General features: G+C 37.5%; 2 protein-coding genes across 5 annotated transcripts in view; one reads left to right on the plus strand and one right to left on the minus strand.

Moving 5' to 3' along the window:
- BLNK (B cell linker) overlaps positions 1-12,598 on the minus strand; it is a 100,369-nt gene extending 87,771 nt beyond the window's left edge. For 3 of the 4 annotated variants that reach the window (XM_027788834.2, XM_005238998.4, XM_027788833.2), the window contains exons 1-2: positions 12,464-12,598; positions 7,720-7,782 (exon numbers count right to left, since the gene is read on the minus strand). In XM_027788834.2, the coding sequence (XP_027644635.2) occupies positions 7,720-7,782; positions 12,464-12,538 (138 nt within the window). In that variant the 5' untranslated portion in view covers positions 12,539-12,598. Of the gene's footprint in view, positions 1-7,719; positions 7,783-12,463 lie in introns of those variants that run through there. The other variant, XM_027788837.2, reaches the window with a different exon arrangement.
- The window catches only part of DNTT (DNA nucleotidylexotransferase), a 158,268-nt gene that overhangs the window by 22,265 nt on the left and 122,751 nt on the right, over positions 1-13,252 (plus strand). The window lies entirely within an intron of this gene.

Genomic DNA, 13,252 nt, shown 5'->3' on the forward strand with positions numbered 1-13,252 from the left:
CCAACTGCTGTGTGTCTTGAGTGACTTTCAGACAAACATAAACAAAACTGTCTCTGTCTAGTCTGGTAGCTTTGCATTGCTGGAGCTGCATCTATCAGTATGTAATGACAAATTTGGTCCACTCGTACATATGCATATATGTATAAGTAATTTTAATAAGAAAAATATGTATTGTAAGAAGAGAACCTGCTGTCTTATCTGCTTGAGATATTTTGCTGACTTCTTGCAGGACTTGCTCACTGAAGCTTATAATTACTTCATTAAATAATCTTTATGTAGCTTACAATATGTATTTGTGTGCTGACGATTTTTCTGTCTTTTCTGTTTGTAAGACCAGTCTTGTACAGAAGATAAAAAATGATAAAATGAACTTGGCATTTTAGTATCAGTTTCCCATGTTCACCTACCTCTTCAAGGATAAAACAGAGTAGGAAATCAGGAATTTATAGCCCTGTATTGGAAACAGCTAATATGAAAGCAGAAGGACTACACTGTGACATTATAGGGACTCTAGAAGATTTCTGAAATGGTTAGCAGCTGGTGTTTAACAATTGGAGAGTGATTATAGTTTCTGGCTAGATTTTTAAAAATGACTAATGATTTTAGACATCAGTGTTGTGAAGTTCCAACTTGCACGTGCTGTAAAAGCTCCTGATTTTTCAGGAAGGAAAGAGTACAAAAGACCCAAAATGAAGATTCTTCAAATCATAAATTGTCTCTAAAGACCATTTCCTAAAACGATATCAGAGGGGTTGCATTATATAACCAGGATGTCTGAACAAAGCAGAAACAGGAGGAAGTTCAAAACTGGAAAGCCTGAGACTGTGTGGAGTTTTCCTATTTTTCAGCTCAGGGCTTTAAAGTCGATGTTGGAAACAATGATACAATGGCTTACAAATTTCCACAACTTCTCACATTCTTTTTCATGCTCCTTGAATTTGAAAGGTCCACAAAATTTGGAGGATATTTTGAATAATATTTAAAATTGTCAGTAAACTTTAAGAATGTAGAATTCTGCATCAAAAGCTATGCCTTTAATCCATATTTAATATGATTATGACTAATGTGACATTTAGAATTTGATTGGGTTGTTGTGTGCCAGAGCTTAAAGACTGGAAAGCAGACAAGCACTTCTCATCACTTGCAGCTACAGCATAAAACAAACTAATTTATGTTCAGCTCATTTCTGGCAGCAGCATTTGGAACGTGAATAGAAATGTTCTTCTATCACAGAAAAAATTAAGGGGTCACTCCTGCAATGAATATTCTCGCACTGGCTAGGATTTCATACTACAGGATCACATTGCTAGATCATGGCATTAGATAATTTTATTAAATTGCTTTTGAGATTTTTGAAAATATCTTAGCAGTAAAATAATTGTAAATGATTAGATACAAGTGCAGTTTATAAGCTAATGTTCATGGGTATCTGGTGTTAATGATGGTTAACTTTGTATCCTGGTCTAATATTTTGAGTGTTTTCTTTACTAATATTAATATATTTTGAAATTAATAAGTTGTTAGCTAAAATCACTTGTGTTATGTGTCAGATAACGATGCATAACTTCACTGTGCCCTAGATTTCAGAAATTGTATCTACATTCAGTAACCTACCTTCATATTTATCTCTGGGGTTTTTTTGAAGAATAAGGAGAAATATGCAAATTTTGCTTTTACTTACTGTATGGATGCTTTATGCTTTGTTGAAGATATATGAATATGTAATGGCCCTGTAACTTACTACTTAATTGAAGATGATTGATAAGCAGCAGATGTGCTAAGCTGTGAAATATCTCCCTTTTAGACCTGGTCTCTTTAAGGTCACTCTTTGATTCTAGCTCCTTTGTATGTTTAACATTTGCCTCCTTTCTATGCTATGTTCTTACCATTTTCCTCTTTTTGAAATGGCTGTAAGTACATGTGATTCTGCTTTTAGAAATCATTTCATATTTGGTTAGAAACAGCAAGAAACAGAACCGAACCCCTCCATACTTGATGGCCAATGATGTTCAGGGTGACCTAGGAAGCTTTGCTAATTGTCCCTTTGCAGGCAGCCCCCCTGCATCACTCCAAGAATTGCTAAGGGGCAAAGACTGCACTTCTGCTCTTAGTTACATTTTCAGCCTTCTGTTTTAATGCTTTGCACCCATCTCCCCTGAGGAGAAACTTTTTTCAGTTTTCACCTGCCCTGAGAAAGTTTCATTTTAAACAGCTTTAACTTGACAGGGTTTCGAAGTCTGTAAAGCATTTGCTATAGGGATAGGCGCCGAGGATCACTTGTCTTTGCCACAAAAGAGTTCAAGCTCTTAAGGTGTCTGGTTCCTACCACTACCCAGGCTTTTTGTCGAGAAAGTGAGCCCAGAGCCTGTAGAAATACCTGGAAATGAAGGTCCTTCTGCAAAAAATACCTTTCATATCTGAGCTGGCTCATCTACTTCTGATGGGGAACCTCTAGAGCTGAGAAGGATGGAAATGAGGAAAGCCTGTAGGACTGCAAATCAATGAGAAATCTCAGCAGGAGAAATTTCCTTTCATGAACAATAGGACCTAATTGAGGAGAAAAGGGGAGGGGAGGACCCTGGTTAAAAGCCACACAGAAGCAAAGCACTAGGTGTAGAAGGCACCTAAGGCAAGGATGTGTAAAGGGAGGGGGTCAGAGAGGGGTTTAGATGCTGCAGAATGTATTGGGAAGGGAGAGTGGGTCTGTGTAAGAGGACAGGTAAATGTGAATAGGAGAAAGGAATGTCAGAGGAATTAGAAATTGTGCAGAAAACCAATTATATTAACAGTTACCTGGCCTAATCATGCTTTGCAGCTGAAAATACATGTTTGTAACATCACTTTTCTGTTGTGAACGGTTGCTGCTTTTTGCCATGGGGACCTTGTGTGCTTGCCAAAGGTGGGACAAAGAATGCCAGCATTGCTTCTTCTCACACCAAACACTTGGGTACCCCAAAGTGCTAGTATTGCAATGATTCTAAATAAGCTTTTTTTAATGGCTTTCTGAGACAAGTGGTATATTATTAAACCCTGGCTATGGAATTGTAGCATTTGGCTGTCAACAGGCAGCCTGACAGTGTGACTCAACAGTACCTGCAACTTGCACTGTATCTTTGGACCTCGCCCATATGCAAGCTTTCTATGCTAGCTTGATACTTGGGAAAAACACTGCAAGAGTTTTTGGCCTTTTCCCAGGGGAACTGGGTTACAAAAATGTACTCAGCAAGCTTCTAACTTCTGTTGGTTTAATTTTCTAATTTCTGTTGCTATGCAAGACCTAGAAAACATTATTTCTGCCCCTGCCTGAATCATCCAAATTTTATTTGTAAAACTAAGTTTACAGGGATAGATGTCAGAGGACCTGATGCTAGTTAGCTGTTTCCTAACAGATATCCAAGCAGCCAAAACCAATTTTAATGTGTCCTTCTATCTATTCCCCTACTCCGTGCTGCTAAAATACCACTTGCAGTATTGGGAAGCACTCTTAGCTGAACCTGGGGACGTGACTTGGGCCTTGTGGGACTCTGCACATTTACGTAGCAACAGAGGAGCTTAAGATGTGTGTGTTCGATTGTTGTCACTAGAGAAAGCAGATGTGGTTCCTGGCCTTTCCTGTCTGCTGCTTTTGCATTGCAGGGATGGGAAGGAACTTCCAAGTGAGACGATAGTTGCTTTTTCTCAGTAGCATTGCTGACATAAATGGATGTCAAAGTACAACCTCGGTGAGTCGAACCTGGCAAGCTGTGGCAATGTTTTGCACTGGCAGGGAGGCCTGAATCTCCTGCAGGAAGACACAGGTTCTTTTCTCTAAATATTACTTAAAAATCCCCAATAGTGTATTGGTGAAGAAAACGGTTCTAGTTTTCTCCAAGCACCATATTCCAGCCATGGGATTCAAAACACGTTTTGAAATAGCAAGAAAGAGGACAAACACACAAAACCTGCTTAGAATCAATGTCTGACCATTTTGTGATGTTTGAGATTTCTTTTAGTAAGTTTCAATATACAAATCCAATAGTCTACTTTTTTTTTTGATTCCAAGTTCAAGTAAAAATTCACTGGGGTTTATGTCTTTTTTTTTAAATCTGTCAGTGGGAATTCAAAGCAGGATTAAAAAAAACTAATCAAACAACCAACTTACTCTTAGAGGGAACTGAAAATCAGAGTACAGTATAGCAAGTTCAGACATTAAAAAGCAAAAGAGAATATAATATGCTCTGTGCAATGCAGCTGTGGCTAAATGCCGATTTGCACATCGGGACTAGATTAGCATCATTCAGATGTGACCTGCATGTTGAATAACTATTCTAAGTATAGTGCTATTGCTAAAAAATAAAACTGCAGGGTACCCTTCAGATCTAATAAACCACCTTTTTGCACTTTTAGATTCTGTAGAAGTGTAAAAGAAGATCTGTTACTTCTAAATTTTTATAAAATGCATGTTGTTTCCTATAAAGGTCAGTTTGATACTCAGTATGTTTATAAACCAGAATGTAATACTGCTATAAAAGTGGTTGTATTTTAAAGACAAGAAATATTCAAAGAAATGACCATATAAATGTTTATTACTCTATTTCTATTCTGAAACCAGTCAAAATTGATTTAAGGTGCTGTGGCCAATTTGTCACAGATTATGTAGCTACAGGGCCTGCATGCCTCGACTTAGAACATTTTAAACTTCAAAAAGACCTTAGTATTGTTAAATACATCTGATTCACTTTCAAATTAAATGTAATTTGCATTTTACAGAAGGGATGTGTTGTGCAGGAGGGCCCCCTAAGAAGTTTTGTTTTAAGTGGTGAGCTTTTGGATTATTCCTTTCCGTGCATTTTCCCAGTTTTTGACAACTTTGGAAAAATTAGAGATGAGTGTCCTTGCTGAAACCACACAGAAAAGAGGCACATCTGGCGTGTTGGTTTTTATATCCTGTGATAAACGTGTATCGTGCTGGTTGCACACGTTGCTTTCCAGGAAACATATCTTCCAGTAAGACCCACCAGTGGGCCAGTGTGCCACCTGCCCCACAGGGTTGTTGCCTCTCTGAATTTTGGCTTCTCTCACTAATACAAAGGCCTGCACTGCATATGCTTAAGGTGTCAGTGCCATGGCAGAGTTTTGGGGCAGGCTGGAGGAGTTTATGATGAGAAGGGCTTGTCTGAGAACTGTGAAGCACTGCTGGTAGGCATTGAGTTGGCTCCACTCAGGCTGTCCTCTGAGCCCTCACAGGTGCCTTACTGCAGCAAGACCATGGATGGAATGCAGTTTTTCAGACCATGCAAAAGTAAAACAGAAAATTGTGCCACTCTGAATGTGTGGTGGGGGAAAGTTGGCATGGAACACACCACATGAGAGTTGCTTCCTTCTTTATGTGCCAGGCTAGAAGTAATTTTCTGTCCAGTGATACTTAACATATCTCATAGCAAAACCAGATTTCTGTCTAAATATCAGTCTAAAATTGGGTCGACATGTAGAAAAGCTGCATGTATATCATGAGATTTATACATGTGGATAGCATCTCTGTGCATGTGTGTGTAGTGGCAAACTTGTGTTTGCTTTCTAAAAATTATTAATGTGAAGGTAAACCTGCCACTCCTTCTTAGTCGATGGCATCAGGCTTGCTCAAGTGTTTTCTGTTTTATGGGTTTTGTGTTTGGTTTGGTTATTTTTTGTTGTTTTGGGTTTTGAGGGGTTTTTTTGTTCACTGCTGTCTAGTGATAGATGACCACCTTTTCCCTAGTGATTTTTAGCTCAATATCCAAAAGTGATATTGAACTTCTGTTAAGACTTTGCAGGGTGTAGTGAGGTAAAAACACATGCCCCTTATAACTGAACGATGAACTGAGGTGCAAAGCCTAAGGTTCTTGCCAAACTTAATAAACAGACACAATAAGAAAATCAGAATTTTGGATTTCCAGACACCTTTATGCAAACTGGTAGACCTGGTCAGGGAATTGTGCTTTAAGTTGCGTAGACAGAAACTGAGGTTTTTCTGAAGTGGAAATGTGTACCTTGGCCATCTGGTTATTCCATCATATATTGTTAAGGTGGAGCTTCTAAGGGTATGCTTTCTAAATCAGACACCTTGTAATGGAGCAGGAACTTTTCATTCCTGGAACATTATAAATTTATTGTATACTAGGCTAGGAGCTTGGAATAAAAAAACTGGGCAATTGATTTAATTACAAGTTAATACACTTGTAATATTACTTGTATGTAGGAGAATAGCATCTTGTAGTTACTCAAATATTGCTATTAATGATAGTAAAATCTAGATTCCTGAATCTTTTTTTTTTAGTACTGTCATAATTAATTCTGTTTCAAGCATACAGATCTATCACATTGACAATGCTACTGAACAATTCAATTAAAGAACACATGAAAGCTGTAGGAAGATTGCTACCGGTGTGGGAAAGAGACCTGTCATTTTGTCTACAAGGCCATCAAAAATTGATGTTGCTTATTGTATCACATGTATACTGCCATGTTTTCTGCAGTGCAAAATAATCTTTAAAGATGTGTTAAAGATAATACATAGTTTGGAGAACATACTAGGAAATACTTTCATTTTTAAGCATACTGCTTTTGTATCACAGACCATCACCGAAGATCATGCATTGTTCCCGTTGGGTTTTTTCACTTGTGCTTTTATTAGGTTACCACTAATGTCTGAAAATATTTCTCAGATCCTTTTCCACTACTGCTGTACAGCTTTACTCGCAGCAGGCACAAGAAGACAACACATTCACTTCTAGGTGTAACTTCACTCCCTCTCATCCAGCAATGGGCATTACAGCCCCTTTAGGGGTTCAGTTTATAATGCATGAATGGGACAGGGATCAATCTTTATCTGACTGATTTGTTAGCCCTACTATGCTAGCATGAACTGTTAGTAAAACCCAATTTTATTTTACAGCTGTGCAGTTTAAAACAAAGTCAACCTGTGTGCACCTGAGTAGCTGTGGTCTAATGAATAGTTTTGCAGGACTGAAGCCCTTGTTAACATAAACAGCAGCAACTCCTGATGCATCCAGAAAACAGTTCTGTTGAGCAATGAAGTATCAAGCAACCATAATTTCTCTGCAGTACAAAAATATAACAGTGATTTTACCTTTAAAATAGATCTTAAAGGTCTTTTACTTCAACAGCTACACAAATGGAATTAGTGGCAGAGGAATCGCACCAGCTCAAGGAGTTGTTCTATTCCTCTCTTCTAATTAGTTGCAATCAATCAACTGCACTCATGCAAACAATTCTACAGAGGTCAACAAAGGAAGTTATTGGATTTTTTTCTGACATCATTCCTAGTATTTGTGAACTTTTATTGTAAAATTCATGTAGATTTCTGTACTAGTAAATGTTTTTAATCATGCAGATTTTATGAAAAAAATTTTGCATAAACAATGGCTTTAAAATATATTTTCTTAAAAAATCTCCACCCCCTCTCTAAGTTCTGTTTCAGGAGATGTTCCCTGCCAAGTTGTGTGCTAATGGCTGATTCTGTATATCTGCACTCCCTCTGGAGAGGGAGAAGAGCTCTCTGGGATTTCTGTTGTGTAGGGGAGTTCCTCAGGTCAGAGATGTAAATCAACCCGCTAAAATGTGAAATCGTAGCAACTGATGAATTGTGGGTGAAGAAGGAAAATGTCAGATTATTTCCTGGCACTGTAAGGAATACAATCCTCATGCTTGAATGATAGCTGTTTTGAAATGTATGCTTACCAAGAAACGAGATCCATTCATGCCCAGTTTTTCAACCACCACAGCAGATTCAGGCATTCCAAACTGAGGTGAGCAAAGATAAAATTATTACAATAGTATGAAACTTGACATTTGTAAACAAACTGATTAATGTTTCTATGCTCAAATACTTGGGGTTGTGGAAATCTTTATACTATTTGGTATGGCTACGTAGAAAAAGAATATTCGACAGAATAACTGTAATGCTTCAAAAAAAAAAGTGACTTTCACATAAGAAAGAATACACAGTATTACGTCTTTCTTAGGAAGAAAGGTTACAGTGAATAAAGGCTGATAACATTGTGAATGGAGTAGGCAATATGAAATTATGAAGCAGCAACTGTAACAGAAATGGAACAAGGAGCCCGACAGAAATACACTGTGGGACTTCAGTTGTGATGGGATAAGAGGAGACCATAATTAGAAATAGGGTAAAAGGTAGCTTGTGATAAAAGCCCGTGAGTAGCTGTGCCTTTGCTTCAGGAAATGGTTATATCACTGACTGCTGGAAAGTAAAGGCTATCTAATAGAAAGCTTTGTTGTTACGTGCCAGTTTACAAACTTCTGGCTGCTGCTTGGCTTCAGCACCAAATGTTTGGGCTAAGTGTGCCTTGCAGTTCCCGTGGTAGATGGGCATTGCTGGACAGAATTTGGGTTTGGAAACAGGATTCCTTTTCTGTAATGTAGTTGTGGTGGTGTTTTTTAAGAAAGTTGGTGTCGATTATAAATTAAAATGAAACAGGAATGTCGAGATACTACATCTTTATGACAGAAACTAAATAGCAATTTGGAATAAAGGTGGACACATTGGATTTCCTTTATCAAAAAGTAGAAGGGAGTGGAGCAGGGATGAAGATGTCCTAAAAATCTATATTACATGACTTAGCCTGGATTTTCAATGAAATTACTTTGTTATTCATGGAAGTGGAGGGGTGGGTGGGTAGAAATCTTTTATTCAAGAATGTACCACTCCTGAAATGAGTTTTAGTATTTGTAATGCTTAGCTGTAAATCTTTGTAGCAGTAATGACCAACTCAAACACAGAAAAATATTAGTGAAAATAAATTAATCTTATAGAAATACTTGTGTTTTGTCTAATACAATTCTTTATTTCTAGAATATTTAAAACTGATCATGCTTAAAAACATTTGAAGTGTATTTTATCTACCTTTTTGATATGAAAGTTTCAAGTTCAGACAGTTTGATCTATAAGCCAATATGTTTGAATTTATAAATTGTTATTTTATACTGTGATTGGGGGAGTGCTGCTTGTTTGTTTGCAATAGGGAATAGATCACAATTCAAAGGAGAGGGTTGCTGTGGGTGTTGGACCAGTGGTTGTGGGATGTGTTAATTTGCCATCAGTTGCACTGATGTTGGTGGAGAGGCAAAGAATCAAGGTAATGCACGCTTTCTGCTCATCTTGTGCCTATCTGTTTCTAGTTATTGGCTCTGTCTCCAGTTTTTGGCTCTGACTGGCTGCTTTTGTGCTTTATGTTATGCTATTAATCAAGCATGTAACTTTGTGTGAGGGAAAATTTGATCTTTTTACATGGTTAGCTTGTCAGACAAGCAGGTGTCTTACTACTGGTGTTTGGTGATGGCCACAGAGCCTTTCATTTTCTAAAAATACATTAACTCCATAACATTAAGATCAGTAATGAGGAGAGGGACTAGACTACAAGGCAAATGGAGACCAAGCAGATAAACTCTACATGCAGAGTGGAATATCTCAGTCTTGTTGCAATTATAGCATAGATGCAAGATAACAGGGAAGTTACATGCACGTGGCTAAGAGGTTTCAATTATTATCTTCACTTATTTATGAGGAAAAAAGCAAAATCAATAAGGTTAATTAATTTTTAGTAGTGAAGTTATTGATTATATATAAATGCCTTTCATGAAGCTGGAAACACTTTGCAGAATGGCTAGCTGTAACTTTTGTACTTGGAAAACACAAAAATCTGTTATGGAAACATAATGAAGATTGTTACGGAAATGCTAAAATTGCACTGTAGATGTGCCTTATACGTATGTATTATGGCACCAACCTCAGTATACCTCTTCTAGAAGACCCAGCCTCAGTCACAACACACTGATGTGACTTTCCTGAACTGATGTTCTATTGTGTTCTGTTCAGTGCTCACTGCTTCTCTGCTATCTTGTATACCTGTACTGCACAGTATTCAAACCTTCCCTGAACCCAGAATGTGATTTTTTTTCTGAGCTGTTCTACAGCATTTTTTATTGTCTGAGTGCTTCAGAAACTTTAACTGTTTTTCCTAAGACCACCGTGTGAAATGAAAAGGGGAGTTGAGGTACATGAGAAGTAAAACTCATGCAGTATCCAGTGGTTTTGGATGCCTAACTACAGCTATATAGAATCTGAGAGATAGGCATGTATCTTTGCATATTCAATATTTTGGCATTTTTACTCTCTGAGCAGAGCTGTTACTGTGGCTACAACTCTCACCTCTCACCGCTTCTGCAAATCAGAGCATGGAATTTCAAATCAAGCAGTCAGGAAATGTCATGTTTTGTCTGGGTGACTTGCATGGCTACAGGTAAAAATGCTGAGCTGGGGCAATGGCAAAATCTGATATTTCGAGGCAGAATTAAATTAACATTACCATGAACTCATTCTTTTTCAGCAAGCCCTGGCCTTGGGCACCTTACAATTTCTGTAATGGCTCAGAGTAGTGCACACACATACTGGTTTCCTTGCATTGAAGAAGGCAGGTTTTTGTGAATGCAAAGGTAGCACACAAAGAAGCAATTACAGACTACTATGATGTGTGTGTAAAAGAGGGCAAATTCAGGTTATAGAGGTATTCCCAGTTCTGGCACGTTTGAGTGCTCATTTCTGCAACCTTAATGGCATTATTTTAGGGTTCATGCACTTGTATGGCCAGTCTCAGGGATGGGAGATCTGGCAGAGCCCTGGGTGCGTTGGCTGTCTGTGGAAATGGTGGTAGTGTCTGTCCAGGTGCGGAGGCTCTGGAGCTCTGGTAGTGGGAGCTGAATGGTTCTGTACACAGTGGCCGCAGGCAAATGGCTGCTGCTTCCCAGCACTAGTCCTTGATACACAGCATGGTCAAGCACTTAATGTTGGTTGTACCATAGTAATTAGATCACTGAGCTGCTTTAATTGGTGATGTGAGTGTGAACATAGGCAGTAACTAACACAGACGTGGAAGACTCACTCTTAACAAGTATGAAGCCAGTAGTTACGGTGTCTGTTGAAATTTCCCTTGAAGCCTCTGAGCTATTGAACAATTGCTGTTAAACTTTCTGTCTTGTATTCTGCTGTAGAATTGCAGGGTACTTTAAAATCATTATATCTTCTACTAATTAGTCTGATTTCCTTTAAGCTGAAAGGCTTTCAGCTAATTAATCCTCTGAGTTGCTGTTCACAGTTTAGCTGGTATGTTATCATTATGGTATGAATTAATTCCATGGAACAGGTTAGCTTTCTCAACGTGGGGACAAAGGTCCTATTGTGATACAGCTGCATTGTAAAACTGTCTGTGGTTTGTTTGTTTTTTGGGTTTTTTGTTTGTGTTTTTTAAATTGTACACAAATGAGCATATGTATTTATGCACAAGGCAGGATGGAAACATAGTAATATGAAACGAGCATTTTGAACTTGGGCCTAATATTCATGTGGCTACAAATGGACCCTTTGTAGAAACACTTTATAATGTTGTATTATTTTACTTGAAAAACACTGTATGCTCCTTCAAATGAAAAGGATGAGAAAATATAACGACGATAAATTCCACTGTTGGTGTAAAGCAGGTACTGGTAAAGATTGGTGCTTTTACAGTAAGAAGTACGACGAACACAAGACAGAAAAATCCTGTATATAAAATTTTATAGATAAACTTGCATTAAAAAAACCAAAAAACCACAACCAACAGAAGGAATGTAAAATGAGACTATATATCCAAATGCAGTGAATAGACCTTTTTGTGTAACTTAGTTACAGGTAGAAGTCTAAAACCTGTCATAGTATTCGGTAAGTTACAGGGAAAAATCTGGTATCAAGAAAAGGATATATCATGTGGAATGTATTTTATATGTCGGAGGAGATTGTTCAAGCAGTGAAAGGATGACTGAAGAGAAGCTTGGAATATTTTGTGCAATTTGGATTATTTTGCATATACTAGAAAGGTCATTGCAGAACTAGGAAATGTGCAAGCAGACAGAGCAGCAAACATTAAAAAAAATAAAAAAGCTCAAGTACTTTAAACTTAAGCAACATGTAACAACTACTGTGGGTATATATACATTGAGAAGAAAAAATGAACAGTAGATTCTTATTGACAAGCTGTAAATTTTAAAGCAATATTCAAATTTAAAATCTATATCCACTTTCAGTAAAATGGTTATTTCCTCCCAGCAGGAAATAAATTGGGGCATGAAATACCTTTTCTATTATAAGAAATATCCCTGTGAGCAAACATTATATGATTTGCCATATAGAAGATCTTAGCTAGCAGCTTCTACCATGAATTACATTTCTATAAAAAAGGAGAGCACTAAGAAACATAATATTAACAAGTTCTTGGGGATGACAATTGCTGACTAATCTATTTTCAGTACTTTTGAATGTCTGCGCTAGATTTAGGATAAGATACCTGCTTTTCAAATATAAATCCAGTAAGAATTTCTGCTAGCTGAATATAGACTAGACTATCTGAAATGTTACATGTACATTCAGTACCTGTCTTAGGAGATCTGCAACTTGAAAAGCAGTCCAGTTCTCAAATTCCTCTTGAGATGGTAGTTTTGTGGCCATGTTGCTCTCCTTGAGAAAGGCTTGATCTATATGAGTAACACTGAACTGTTGCTTCACTGTTTTTTACCGAGCTGCTGTAGAAATCCTAGGAGGAAGTCCCTTTTGCAACTTTTTTTTTCCTGTTTGCTCACTTAAAGGGAACGTCTATAAGGGGTGATTTAGGAAGTACCAATGTTCTTCTATGAGTGACCCTTTCCAGTATAAAGAAACTGTAAGTTATTATATCACCTTATGCAAATATCAATCATTGCTGAAATGAGTTAAACAAATTCTGCTGCAAATCAGTGTATGGAATATTTCTGTCATCAGCATCTTAGAGGTTTAAATATGGAAGCTATTTTTTATATTTATTACAAAATCAATTAGTGATAGCTCTCGTCTGCCTTGAACAACTGGATCCAGCTGCTTGGATCTGCCCTCAAACTGCATTTGACTTGCTTGTGGGTTTTGACGTATTGTGCCGTGGTGTTTAGACACACAAAACTAGATCTCAGTTGCAGAACTTGTACTTCCATATTGTCACATCATATAATCTCATTCTTTGTCAAGCCTGGGCATCATACTTATGGGCTTAAATAAATCACTCAGTTATTCTAAGGTGTTATATAATCTAAAGTTTGGGATTTTTTTCTTAAGACACGCTCCCCACCCCCCTTATTACTGCTAAAGAACAAATTGTTGATAAATTCATTCTAGTGCTGTGTTATCTTTTCC

Source organism: Falco peregrinus, chromosome 1 (genome assembly GCF_023634155.1).
Source record: "Falco peregrinus isolate bFalPer1 chromosome 1, bFalPer1.pri, whole genome shotgun sequence".
NCBI lineage: Eukaryota > Metazoa > Chordata > Aves > Falconiformes > Falconidae > Falco > Falco peregrinus.